Raw genomic sequence first — 14,821 nt, forward strand, 5'->3', positions numbered from 1 at the left:
TAAACTTTTTCTTTCATTTTTTGATAGTATTTAACCACCTAATTATATCTTAAAAAAATTAGGTCAATAGGATTAATAATAAGTGATATATTTAATTCTGAATTTGTAAGATCCTTAAAAAGGTCAACGCTGCGAGAGAACAGCTAATGACGTCACAATACCGGCCACTCGGCGATCAAGTCGCGAGCAGACGGAGAGATGTGTAGATATTTGCCACCTGTATTTTTAAGTGTATAAATAGAGAGTGTATAAGAGATATACATCAAGTCTTGTTGAAATACGTTTTTCACAAAACATATTTATTATAAACATAGAATGTCTTGGAATATCTAAATACATTTTCGGATTTTTCTCAATGAAGTAAATGGTTGGCTTTTCTACATTTTCTTTTGCCTTCCATTTTGTGTACAAATGTATCCAACGTACTAGACTCGGTACTTGTGGATGTATGCGACGACGTGTATGTGCGAGCAACTCAGAACCACCCTCGTTTTTCTTTGGTTGTCCGTCTAGGGGGTTGTAAAATATTATTATTTAAATAAATTGCTTATAGGTGCCTCTCGCAACGTATTTCGAAATTTTTGTGGACGGGAACGTTTAGATGGGGTAGAATTTATTTTTTCGACATAAATTTGAAAATTCTGCTCTAAATGTTTAAATAATAATATTTATAACCTCTTAGACGGGCAACCAAAGAAAAACGAGGGTGGTTCTGAGTTGCTTATAGGTCCCTCTCGCCGACGTATTTCGAAATTTTTGTGAACGGGTACGTTTAGATGGGGCAGAAATTTTTTCCAGCATAAATTTTATAATTCTGCTCTAAATGTTCAAATAATAATATTTAAAACCCTCTAGATGGAAAACCAAAGAAAAACTAGAGTGGTTCTTAACTGCTTATAGGTCCCTGTCGCCGTCGTATTTCGAATTTTTTGTGAACACGAACATTTAGATGGGGCAGAATTTATTTCCGGCATAAAGTTGAGAATTGTGCTCTAAATGTTCAAATAATAATATTTTACAACCCCCTAGACGTGCATCCAAAGAAAAACGAAGGTGGTTTTGAGTTGCATACCGTGGCTGGGGAAACCGTGGATAACATCACACAAACTTTTCATTTTTCGGTAATGAAATAAATATTTTATTCGGAGTCGATCCTGAGGTACTTTTGCAGCCTGGAACTATACAATATTTGTACAATCCTCGGTTTCGACCCATTTAGACATAAAAACAATAATTAACGAAACTGCGAATCGATCCACATATCGTATGTATTAACACAGAATGGGAAGAGAGCGAGCGTGAGCGGAGTGCTCTATTATGACGTCAGGCAATGGTTGCTCAACGTTTTTCCGCGCTCTGTTTTCATTAATTTGTTTCACACATTTCTCGTTGAAACAAAAAATTTATTTTTGGCATACTAACTAACTAAAGGGTAAACTTTTGAAATATGCAATAAAAAAATTTTACTGAATGGGCCTATTCCGGTAAAATTATTTTCGGATTCCTGGTAGGATTTCAGTTGCATTTCTTTGGAGTCACCAACTTGTATGAGAATTTAATTTTTTTAGAACTTTGTCACGTGATCAAGAAGGCGTTGTGACGTCATTCAGTGCGACTGAGAACACAACTTGTTTCTCAGCCATTTGCCATTTAGTCTAAAATTCCAATGCTGACATGACGGAACCTAATCTAAAGAACGCCTTCGAAAGAAATAACAGAAAAGAGACATTCACAAAGCAAAAATGGATTTGTTCAAACAAGTAAATAAATAACTTTTCTAAAGTATGAAATTGCTGAAACGTATATTCACATTTATGTTAAAATTAATGCCTTTCAGGAGACAATTAAAAACACAGGATAATATTAATGGTCGATAATTATCCATGTAATCCACCTCGATTATTCCAAATTAAACGAATTTCCGATTTTATTTTATTTTATTATTATTTGCCCAGCTATTGAATTAAATATAAATTAATGTTGTAGGAAATTTGTCCATTAGTAATTTAAAGAGTATTCACTCATTGGAAATTGTTTATTATGTAACTAATCTATAAATGTATAAATAGTTTGAACAAATTAAAAAATGGATATTTAGGTATGATAAAATTGTTATTTCCAAACTTGTAAAATTTAACAATTTAAAAATGTTTTACCTATATCTGTAGGCACTGAGTTCCAATGAAAGTCAAAATTGGATGACGATGAGTTTTCTTCGTTTATTTTCTGAAAATGGCAAGTGTCTGAAAGAAAAAAAAACGGAATTTGTACAAAATATGTAATTATAAAAATGCATATGAAAAATAGCAGCAAACTTAGTTGAAAATACAACAGAAATATAACAGGATTACAAAAAAAGAAGAGGTGTCAGATGAGTCACAACAGTTTACTTAATATACACACATCTTGGATCTTGCAATGTCTATCAATACATTTAAATACTTACGGTTGTAACACAAGAGTAACTGAATTTCCTGGTCCTCGTAGAGGTCGAGGGCTGTCACAAGATGAGCCTTCGTACTCTCGACTGTGTGTAGATGCTGTGAGTAGCCGGTGCGACCGTTCACGATATCCCAGTGGTTCTTGTAACCAACGCATACTAACACGTCGCCTTGTGATGGAGAATGCGGACTCCAGCCACTGTCGAGTATCGTCAACATCGATGGAGATTCGTTCAGATTTAGTTCCTTAAAATACAGTCACAGTCAATTATTCAAAATGGTTCTCGTAAGTTAGGTTTTTGTTTGATACAGAGTCAAATGGTGACTGAAGTAGTTTCAGTTTGATCTAATAAGTAATGATACTTACCCAAAGAAATGTAAATCCTTCAATGGTGTCTGTGTCACTAGCTGGACACCAGGCCGTCCAAGCTGCAGAATGTTTCCACTGGAACATCAGCAGTTTTCTTCCAACTGCAACGCACATTCTTAATCGAGCTCCTCCTAAGGAAATACCGTTGATATAGTCAAGATATAAGAAAATACTATTTCGATTATTAAAATAAAAAGAAGGAATATCTAATTTCCTTACTAAAGACTGCTGAATTTTTCCTAGTATTTAGAAAAAAGATCAAAAATGGTGATCCGTGATGTAAAAGTTTATAAATACACTACTCTGTAATTTTATAAACATATTTGAAATATCATTACGAATTTGCGTTTATCGTCTTTAAATTTATTATATCACGTGAACTGCATGGCTTAACTACTAAATTAACTACTATAAATTGATCCAGTTAGGTGGATGTAATATATACCGACCTTTCGATAGCTTTTGACCGAATGTAACACTAATACTTTTACATAAATTTGAGGCCTTAGGGTTCCGTGACAACTTGCTAAAGCTTTTGAATCTATATTTGCCGAAGCATATACAGGGTGTCCCGAAATTCATGCAACAAAATTTGGTCACAGATTCTTAGGACAAATTTAGGGAACCCGTATTTTTTATTGTGGTCCCCTCTTTCGGAGTTACAGCCCCCTGAAGTCCGCCTCTAAGAATAATCTTTTTTTTTATATCTCTGTTGTACAAGAATCACTAAATTTGGTTCACAAGGATTTTATGACATGTGGAATCTGATGGTGCTACGTTTTTTGGCGGGGAACCCCCTTAAGGCAATTTTTCGTGGCCCCCTTGTGTGGAGTCAAAAAAATTTGGTCGTATGTTTAAATTTCTTAAAAATTATCAGTCCACTAGAAAGCCATTAAATTTAGAAACTTTTTGTCTCTTTATACTTTTTTTCGTAAAACGAAATATTTTCGAGAAAAATGTCAAAATGTGATCGAATCGTGATCGTGAATCGCCATTTTCCTCAAAAACATTGCGTTTCACGAAACAAATACCAAGAGACAAAAAAGTTTCTAAATTCAATGACTTTCTAGCTAACTAATAATTTAAAGAAAAATCAAATTTGCGACCAAATTTTTCTGGTTTCACGAAAAAGTGTCTTAAGGGGCTTTCTCGCGAAAAAGCGTAGCACTGTGAGATTCCACATGTCATAAAACTCATGTGTACCAAATTTAGTGATTCTCGTACAACATGGTTTTGAGATATAAAAAAGACTTCTTAGGGGCAGATTTCAGGGGGCTGTAACTCAGAAAGAGGGGGCCAGTTGGCAAAAAGAAAAAATACGGGTACCCTAAATTTGTCTTAAGAATTTATGAATTTATTGCATGAATTTCGGGACACCCGATATGTATATATATATAAAACTTTTCAGAACTTTTTATGTTATCACTTCTGTCTATGTTCTAATTTAAATCCTCTTCTCTTTTCTATTTACATCTTTCCATATCACACAAGGCGACTTTAACATTTTTTCTTCTGTATTAAATGTGTTCATCTTCTTCAGAATACGTTAAATAGAACAGTAAAATGGTGTGTTTTATATCATTTAAGTATAAACAATTTCAAAACAATTTTCTGGATTGCGTTAATCTACAGGAAAACCTTGATAGACTTAACCTTTGGTATGAATGGGTTGCCACTGAATATTGACAAATGCAAAGCTTTCACTTTTTCTCGCAAAAAGATCAATTTTCATCATCAATATATTATAAATAATATACTTCTTGATAAACCTAATTTTATTAACGATTCAGGGGTTTATTTTGACCTAGAGTAGAATTTCCCGTTTCATATAATTAAAATAATTCCCAAGGTTAATAAAAATTTGGGTTTTGTAATTCGTAATTTTCGGAAATTTTCTAACGTGGAGATCATAAAGATGTACAACTATTTCGTAAGATGGTCAGACAAAACAATTTTGAAGTTTTGAGGTCTTCGCGGGCAATTCGACGTCGAGCTAAAAATGTATTCAGTAAAGTTGAAATCTTTTTGAGCATTTGCTATAAAAAATTACTATTGAGATAAAGATAAGTTTTATTAATAGTGTGGTTTCCATTTATTTTTTTTTATTACTACATTTCTGTGAAAATAATTCGCAAAAAGTAAATAACTGAACTGTCAATGCAAATGACGCCAAACGCGTTTTTGTTTTTCGCTACGATAGAAAATATTGACAATTTCAATTCCCGGTGATTAACACATGTAACATTATTTTCAAACGGGCTTTACATACAAATGGAACATTCTACCAATATGGACCTAGAGCAGGGGTCTGCAAGTAGTTTTTGGTGGGGTCCGGATACTTTTGAAAATTTTTAACGAAGTCCACAAAAAAAACTCGCATTCCTTACTAATTTTTTATTTTAATTTGCACCCACAAAGAGTGACCACAAAATCCACCCGTTTTTGCGTAGTGTGTAGCAAGAACGGGGAAGGTTGTACAGAGGTCTCCGTGGGCTTAAATTGATCGTCATGAAAAATCTAGGTGAACATAATTCGATTTTTCCAATATTTGCCCGACTTACCCCTACTTAAGGGGTGGAAACCACCTCTAAAACAAGAAACATGAGAAAATAGTCGATAAATTCTTGGTAAAATTGGGGGAATTTCACATGGCAAGGGTAAAATCAGGAATGTCATTCTAAAAATGCTCATGATAAACCCATCCTCCGCGTGGGGGTAAAACAAAAGATCGAATTATGGGGCCCGTCTTTCGTATCATTTGCCGGGTAGTGGGGGAAACAAAGTACTTCATGAAGTGGATATCATTCCCCGTCTGCTATCGGCAATAGGGTTGGTTTTACCCCCACGCGGGGGGTGTTTTTCACCTTGAGCATTTTTAGGAGGGCATTCTTGATGTTACCCTTGCCATGTGGAATTCCGCCAATTTTTACCCAGATTTTGGTGACCATTTTTTCTGTTTTCTTGTTTTACGGGTGGTTTCCACCCCTTCAATAGGGGTAACTGATCAGAATCCGACAGAAGAACGAATTATTGGGGGCATGTATTTCATATCATTTGGATTTATAAGGAAGGGTGGCACAAAAAAGGAAATTCATGAAGGGAACATCATTTGCCGCCGGTTTTCGGCAATAGGGGTGGTTTTACCCCCACGCGGGGGATGTTTTTCACCTTGAGCATATTTGGAAGAACATCCCTGATCTCTTCCTTGTCATTCAAATTCCCGTCAATTTTTACCAAGAATTGATCGACCATTTTCTCACGTTTCTTGTTTTAGGGATGGTTTCCACCCCTTAAGTAGGGGTAAGTCGGCCAAATATTGGAAAAATCGAATTATGTTCACCTACATTTTTCATGACGATCACGGAGACCTCTGGACGACCTTCCTCGTTCTTGCTACACACTACGCAAAAACGGGCGAAAAAATGGGTTTTTTTGCGGTTACTCTTTAATCTACCTACTAACCGTTAAGAACTCAAATCAATCACGCAATTGTAGTAGAAATGATAAGGGTGGCATTCAAACGTATTATTATCAATAGAAAACTATTTTTTAAATAATTTTATTGAGTAATTTAAACTATCAAAAAATTTTTGGGAGTCCATTATTTTACTTTCCGCGGTCCGGATCTGGACCGCGGTCCGCCAGTTGCTGACCCTTGACCTAGAGTATCTATTTTTAGTAAAAGCTCTGAAATTTTATACTTTTCAATAAAAAGTCATAAAAGTCAAAGCATAAAAAAGTTATGGTAAATTGTATCTCCCTCCCCCCAGTGTTGGAACGGATGTGATGAAAATTTCGTTTTAGTAGCCGACTGAACATATAAGAGTTAAGCTAGTTACCATTTCATAAATTTATCTCAATTTGTTTCGGAGTTATTTAAAAAAACACATAATCAGAGTGGCCCCTTTAGGTAAGTGGCTATAACTTCCTTAGGAAGAATTTTTGGACCCACGTTTATATAAAGAAAAAGTAATATTTTTCGACGTAGAATACCCTGTGGAAATATTTCCTCCTAATTTCGGAACACTCATTTAAATTTTATCAATTTTGAATATTGTTCAAGATATTTTCTGTTTGCTAAAGTTAAATAGCGGTACATTCTTGGTACTTTTAAATAATGTTATTGCATTATTTGTTCTGTAAATGGGTACTTAACACTGTTGCATAAGTAAATGGTATAGATAAATACAAGGAACTGGCTGTTTTCTGTACATAAATCCTTGAAGATATATATGCGGGTGTAAAATTCACACAAATCTAGTACAAATTTACATACATTCCCAAGCCCAAAACAACGCACTTAATACATAATTCACCTTCATTGGTCCCTTTTTCCAATTTCGTTAATACTGTTTCCCACCCTCATCCATTATTCACGTCTCTTACCAGGTCTGGAGATGGCGTAGAGATTCGTTCCTCTGGTGCGCTCCATGCGGTGGTCCTTGACGTCCAGGCGGGACCGGGTATCGCCCAGGGACTCGATCTGGGACAATCTGAACACGTAGATCTTGCCTTCCTTGTTGGAATGACCGCCGCGCAACAGGAGAATTCCGTGGGGCTCCACTACGTTCAGCTGGCGCACCTGTAGGCTCTTGTCGAAGATCATGCGGTGGGAGCTACCGTCTGGAACGTAAAATTGGGTTTTTATTACTGCTCGGATCCTTAGGTTATTGCTATGAAATTATCTACCTGCAGTAATGTATATTATTTTCGTAATAAAATGGAATTTGATAATGAAAAATTTTACACCATTTTTTTGTACGCGGATTGAGTTTACAAGAGGGCAAATGGACCAAAAAGTGAAAGATACGAAAAAAAGGATTCTTGATAAAAGTTTTTGCTTGTTTAGAAAATGCAAATCACCATGACGAACTTCAATTTTGTTGTATAGAGGGGGTCAAAAACACAAAAACGTTATTTTGCGTAAGGGTAAACATACCTTATTTTGCAAGATACGAGAAAAAGGAATTCTTGATCAAAGTTTTTGCTTGAAAAATGAATAAGAATCACGTCATCAAAAATTTAATTTTTTATACAAAGTACAAAACTAAAATACGTTTTATTCAAGTGTAATTTTTAAATAATGCGAACATAATTACACCAATTAAGCTAAAAAAAGTAAACAAAGCAATATGATGAAGATATCAAATTTAAAAACGCCATCCCCATATTGAATACATTTTTCTAATTGCTTCTTTAGATATCTGAAGGAATTTCTGATTTCCTGGGATATATAACGGACAGCCTGGGTAATTCTACCTTTTAGCATTTCAATATTATTTGGTACTGGAGTAGCATAAACAATTTGATTTAAACTGCCCCATAGAAACATATCAGCCATGGTTTAGTCAGAGCTCGTTGGGGGCCACAAAATTGAACCATTTCTACCAATCCATCTTAGACCAAATCTATGGTTAAACCACTCTGATACCTCACGAGCAGAATGAACAACCATCCTGTTGAAAATACATTTTTTGGCGAAAATTTAATGGTAAATTTCCGAGTTCATCGTTAAAAATTACATCGAGCATTTCTAGGTACTCTGGTTAGAGATGTGCTAGAGAATACTTAATTAAATTTTTGATAACGTGACTCTTATTCATTTTTCAAACAAAAACTTTTATCAAGAATGCCTTTTTTTCGTATCTTGCAAAATAAGGTATGTTTACTCTTATTCAAAATAACATTTTTATGTTTTTGACCCACCCTGTAGAACAAAATTGAAGTTCATCATGATGATTCGTATTTTCTAAACAAGCAAAAACTTTTATCAAGAATGCCTTTTTTTCGTATCTTTCACTTACTAGACAATTTGTCCTCTTGTAAACTCAGTCCAAGGACATACTCTACATATATCGAAAACATATGTATAGGAAAACTTATTATTAGTAAAATCTATAAAATTACTGAGTTATTAAGTTATTAAAACTTGGTTAAGTGTTTTAGTTATATTCTGTATATTATCTATACAATAAATAATAAATACAATTTCACATTTTATTTCTTGAATAAAAAAACTGTTTATGGGGCCCACATATACCGGGTGATTCAGCTAAAACTCCGCGGGCTAATTACTTGGAAACAAATGAAGATATATACGTTCTGCGAGTTCTATTTGTTAAATATACAGAGTGATTTTATTTTTGTGTAGAAATAATGCCATTGGGATGGACGTCGCCGGCGTCGGGACGCCGAGAAAATATGTTTTCATTACAGGAACTTTAAAAATATAACTATCTAAAAGTAAAGTATTTTTTCAACGTTTTTTGTCATATACACTTTTTCGTCAACATTAGTATTTTTTGAGATATCCCATTATTTTTGAACACCATATATTTTTAAATACAGTTTCGTTGACTTTTACTTGAAGTTCTGTATAGCAGTATTTATAAAGAACACTGTTCAACATGATGCAGTTCAGATGCAGTTACTGCATTCGAGTTGCCCTAATGCTTACATTCGTAATTGATACAATATGCAATATTATCTAGTAGGTTTATGTCACTTATTTATATAATTGTCAAATAACCAATAAATTGTATGACAGTTTAGTGGTAATCAGGTTTTCTGTTTGTGCTTTATTAAAAAAAAACATATGATGACAATGAAAATAGAATTTAAGAAAAAAATATCTTATCTTCTGTTGAAACACTTATTTTTTTTCTATACATTTATTTAATACATTTTTCTCCTTCTCTAAATTTTTTTGAAACATTGAATTCTTTATTATTAATAATATATTTACCGATCATCATTATCAGTTATTTATCAGCATTATTATAATCATCCATTTTTTTTAACCACAAAACATAACCATGAATTAACAGAACATGGATAAGAAGATAAGAACTTTATAAACAAGAAATATGGCCTGAAATTAAAATGTCATACATATTCAAATAATAAATAATCAAGACTCTTAGATATTCTGTCGCAAAAATAATTATATAAAAACTTTCCCCGTATTGACAGATATTTTTCCATTTTCCCCATTTTTTACAATTTTATCTATAAATTCCTTACAATATGGGAAATTCCCCGGGAACTGGCAACAGTGCATAAAAATTTATTCGCAATTAGCTGAATGCTTATGAAACATTTTACTTTGTGAGGCGATCATCCCACTTCTGATGTCATAGGCTGAACTGATTGGAAATGGGAGACAAACAACTAACGTGAATTGTAGAAGCAACTGTAACATCAGAAACAAGTTGTAAAATGTCATTCTCTTAACAAGTATCAACAATGAACAAAGACTAATGCTATCATATAATATCCATTCCAGTTATTATGCAGCCAAGACGCTGTGTTCCGCCGAGTCAGGTTTTGTCACCTGGATCGGTGAGTGTATATAGTCAGGAGGACAAAGTGTGAAATTTGTCGTGTACTCATAAAGTATATCGCCAGCAATTTCTTTCTCTGTTTTTAATATACAGTATGGCTTAGTATCTCGGGCTTTTCGTACTAGATAAACCGTAAATAAACACCTCCCTGGATGGGATAGAACTTCAACCAGTACGCCTTTGCAAAGTTTTAATAATAAATACCAACAAGTACATTATTAGTCTCCTAACACATATAACAGATGATAGCTCATGATGAGTACTTAGGTAAAGACAGGTATTAAAGCATGTAATTCTTTCAAAAGTAACTAGGTACCTTGGTTATTAAAAAACTCTATTAAAAAAAGCACTTCCAATGAAACCTCTAACCAAAGACCTCTAACAGAGTGCGATATCGCTCGTAAAACTGCGTATCGAGCAGCAAACATTTGGCGAAGAGTTAGTACGCTGTTATGATGTTTATGGGAAAATATAATTTTTTTGGAAAATCATGTTGATATTCGACATTATACGTTTAAATCTGCTTGCGCCCTCTGGCCTGCTTTGAAAAAGACACCTTTGTTAGTTCCCTGAATAACTTTTCTGGCGTTTAGATAATGTTTTGTACAATGTGGGCACCGCAAGCACGAATTTGATCCGTGTGATACAATGACATATTTATTACTGATAAACGCGGAATACCTACTCCTGTCAATTAATAACATTAAACAAACAAATTATTTTTTGTGCATATCAAAATGTTCGCGTTCGAGTGATCTATTGAACAGTCCCAAACTGTTCACGAGCGCAGTTGGATCCACACCTACAGAAAAATTACTAAGCTTGAATAGAAAACATATACTTTTTCTCCATACCTTCTACGACATACACCCCTTCCTCCGTCCCCACGATGAGCCTGTTGTCGCCCCAGGAATCCGCGCTGACTATGGTCTGGGAGGGGAACACGGGGTAGAAGCAGTTGGCCTCCCAGGGCGACCTTTTGAAGACGGTGCCGGCGCTGCCTGTAGACGCCAGACTCGTTGGCGCGTCGCCTCGCACGATCGCCTCCAGTTTTAGCGCCTGGCCTATACGAACGAATTCGATTTGTCTGGAGTCTTCTTTCAAGCGGGAGTGCCTGGGTGTCTCGGCTAGTACGTCGGAAAAGGCCCTGCGGTTCAGCATGGTCTGCGGGAAAAGACAGTTAGAAGGGATACAGAAATCTTGATGGCAATATTATGTAAAAACTTTCTATACGTAGGTACAGTTTTCACACTGTAATAATAAAATTAATGTTGCTCTAACGTCTAAAATAACTACACAACACTTGATTTTTTTTCTTACGCTCATAGAGTGCAGTTCCTTTGAAAAAACCCAAATTTTTTGGGGAAACTCGTTTCAATATTTTTTTTTTATTTAGCAGGCTTCTAGTTGTACTTGTTAAATCAACAGCGATGATTTATGGTCCACTGTGATATTTCTCGCTAGCAATTTTTCGGAAAATTACGTTAAGGATTTGTTTTTATTAAAAATGTGACTGCGTAGCCTTAAGCGACACACATATTTTTACACAGATGGTACCTACTACAGAGCCTTTATAAATTATGAGCCACGTGACCAGTAATTTTGTTTCTGGTATTTTTTAGGTACCACTGAAGACTTGGGTGAAATTTACAGAATTCTGATTTTTAAAGGTTTCGACATAAGAGATTGCGTATGAAAAGTTGAGGTACAGCTTTCCAAGCTATGAAGTATCATCAATTGTAGATTGACTGTCAATAGACTGTCAATATAGATAGGGTACTCAGGAACTGGATGTCTGTGAATCTCTACTTTCCGGTTCACTTGACAGTCAACATCTTGTTTTCCTATTTTCCAACGCCATCAATTTTTTATTCAGTGATATCATTTCCGTAGGCCTATGACATAGATTATTCCCCAAGATGGTGAATGCCTTGTCGCTGGCCTTACGGCTTGAGCTCTAGATTAATGTTGATTGATTTTCAATTCAGTCATTATTCATCCAGATGGACTAAGATTCACCTATGGGCAGGTTCTTTTAATCTATTTATTTATTGATTTTATTAGGATTTATTAAGAGTCTACTGACAGTCGCTGGTCCATCACTTGACAGTCTATTGACATTTGACAGACAGATCATCTATGCAACGACATCAGATCACTCATCAGAAACTTGAAAAACCCATAGACAATGAGTTCCTTCATCAACTGCAGAATGCTTGATCTGCTAGTCTATATTGGCAGTAAATCGGCAATTGATGATACCCGATAGCTTAGAAATCTGTAACTCAACCTTTCATACGCAATCTGTTATGTCAAAAACTTAGAAAATCAGAATTCTCGTCATATCACACAAGTCTTGATGAGTGGCATGAAGTTACCCAAAAAATGCCAGAAAACTTGCTGAAAATCGCGCATGCATTTGAAGAAGATTTGTGGAAAACCCGGAAAATCTTTTTTAAAACATCAAAATACATAGGAAAAACCGGGTTTGATCTATAAGGCAAAAACTGTAAATTTGTTTCCCTTTTTTTTTTTTGTAAAATTAAAAATAATTAAAACAATAATACCAAAATTACTTTAAAACACAACATTCTGCCTCATCGACTTGTGATTGGTGTGGTAGTGTAGTTTTGCAGGCATTCTATTCAACCAAACTGTGATTGCAATATTTCAAGCGTAGACTCTACGGTTTGTCATTGTTCCTTGTGACTGAATCATTAATAATATTGATGACGTTAAAATAAAAGGATTTTTAACTAACAGTGCCAATCGTGCAATGTTGCTCAAACTGGGCGGAAACGTAAGCCACGTTTCCGCCCACATAATTATTTATGAATGAATATTTATTGATTTGGGTGTCTCGCAGAAAGATGATTTTGGTCAAGTTGTACATCATTTAACACTATTCGAAAAAAGATTTATACAGAATAGGAAATACCAAAACTACCTGACTATTGACTACCTGAAGATACCAGTTCATTTACTATGAACTGTAAACAGCTCAATAAACGCCGAAACATAGAGATGCCTTTATACATATATTCCACTAACTAGAAATTCATCAAAAGGATAAAAAAGTGTCTACTAACCATTCTAGCGTCTGTCATGTGCTCCGAATACAAGTCCTTGATGAGCATCTCCAACGTCCTCTCCCGTTTCCTGGCGAAGGTCGGCGTCTCGAACGTCGCCTTCTCGCCGTTGATTAGCTTCACTAAAAGGAACTCCCTGAAGAGGTACGGATCGCTGAACACCGGCGGACACGGCAAACCGGGTCCAAACAGAGGCACGGCTTCATCGGAGAATACTGAAAGTCGATATTGATTGTCGCCGTCCACCGTGACAACGGCGAAGACGTCTGATGCTTTATTAAGGAAAGTTTCGATACAAAATTGTGTTAGAATATACAGAAGTTAAAATTGGTTTTCGAAAAAGTCAAGTGGTACTAAATCTGGTAGTCGAGCGGGCTGAACTGCTCCTGATTCCGTTTATAGTAGCTGGATCTCAATACTAGTGCCTTATTTAAATTCGACACTGAAAAAGTTTTGTTTAATGAATAGAGAGTGTTCTAGAAATAATTGCCAAACTCTTAATTAGGGATTTAACTCATTAAAGAAGAAAATTTTGTCCAATATATATTTTTTGAAAACCTCTTGGATTTTAATATATTATTATAATATGAAGTTTTCAACCAAACAGCCCAAAAACTCGCCGGTTATTTTTTGTGACAAATTACTACTTTTTGTCTATCTCCTCGAGAAGTACGAGAAACCCTACCCCAAATTCCTAAATTGGCCTACCCTTTACAATTCAATAATACTATATAATGTAAATTTAAGTTGACACCTTCTTTGTGGATTTTGCTATTACAATAAGTTTAAATTTTTTAATCTCGGACACAAAGCTTCATCATTAACACTGTTATTAAAAAGGCATTCTCAGGGGAAATCTAATTCAAGACATTTCTGACAAGAGAAGAGACATTTATTATTTCAGGCTGCAACGACAAAGACTGGATTTAATGAAATCACAACGGATTTTCGTCATTTTCACGAAGTGGATTATTTCACAGACACAGCGTGAGACTAGGTAAATTATCTACTATGCAGATTAGAGACATTGAGAAACTAATGCCAATTTATGTTGTTTGCAGTCTGCACAGAAGAGAAACAAGTCTTTAGCAATATAGTCCAGTTGGTAGAGGTTCGGCCTGTGTCAAACCTTGATAACCCAGAAGAAATAACTACACAGGCCTACTTTAAATGATGAGTACAATAACAGGCTAATTTGCTGACAAAGTATTTTATCAGGAAAAAAGTTATTAACAATTCAATTCTGAAAAAAAAAAATTTTTTTTAGTAGTTTTCTTTAAATAACTTAATAAAGAAATTCATAGAAATCCGTGCGATAGAGAAATATGGTATATTGAACTATAGTTTTAGAAAGTTTTATTACTTTTTGTTTATAATTGACATTTTTACAGCAACTTTAAAAAAATGACGTTTTATACCGTTTTTTCAATCTCACGGCTTTGTTATTGCAAATTTCGTAATCGGACCTCCACCACTTTGTAGCTATTTTTATTACGAACAAAATCATGTCCTAAGCATTTTTTCGTACAAAGTCATCCCGCTGAGTTATTTAAAGAAAACTACTAAAAAAAAATTTTT

General features: G+C 34.7%; 1 protein-coding gene across 2 annotated transcripts in view; it reads right to left on the reverse strand.

Moving 5' to 3' along the window:
• Positions 1–14,821, reverse strand: part of LOC108904300 (GTPase-activating Rap/Ran-GAP domain-like protein 3) — a 150,395-nt gene that overhangs the window by 9,970 nt on the left and 125,604 nt on the right. For both annotated transcript variants that reach the window (XM_023454520.1, XM_023454521.1), the window contains exons 9-14: positions 13,244–13,509; positions 11,009–11,318; positions 7,198–7,434; positions 2,809–2,942; positions 2,447–2,687; positions 2,157–2,243 (exon numbers count right to left, since the gene is read on the reverse strand). In XM_023454520.1, the coding sequence (XP_023310288.1) occupies positions 2,157–2,243; positions 2,447–2,687; positions 2,809–2,942; positions 7,198–7,434; positions 11,009–11,318; positions 13,244–13,509 (1,275 nt within the window). The remainder of the gene's footprint in view (positions 1–2,156; positions 2,244–2,446; positions 2,688–2,808; positions 2,943–7,197; positions 7,435–11,008; positions 11,319–13,243; positions 13,510–14,821) is intronic.

Source organism: Anoplophora glabripennis, unplaced genomic scaffold (genome assembly GCF_000390285.2).
Source record: "Anoplophora glabripennis isolate ALB-LARVAE unplaced genomic scaffold, Agla_2.0 scaffold101, whole genome shotgun sequence".
Lineage (NCBI taxonomy): Eukaryota > Metazoa > Arthropoda > Insecta > Coleoptera > Cerambycidae > Anoplophora > Anoplophora glabripennis.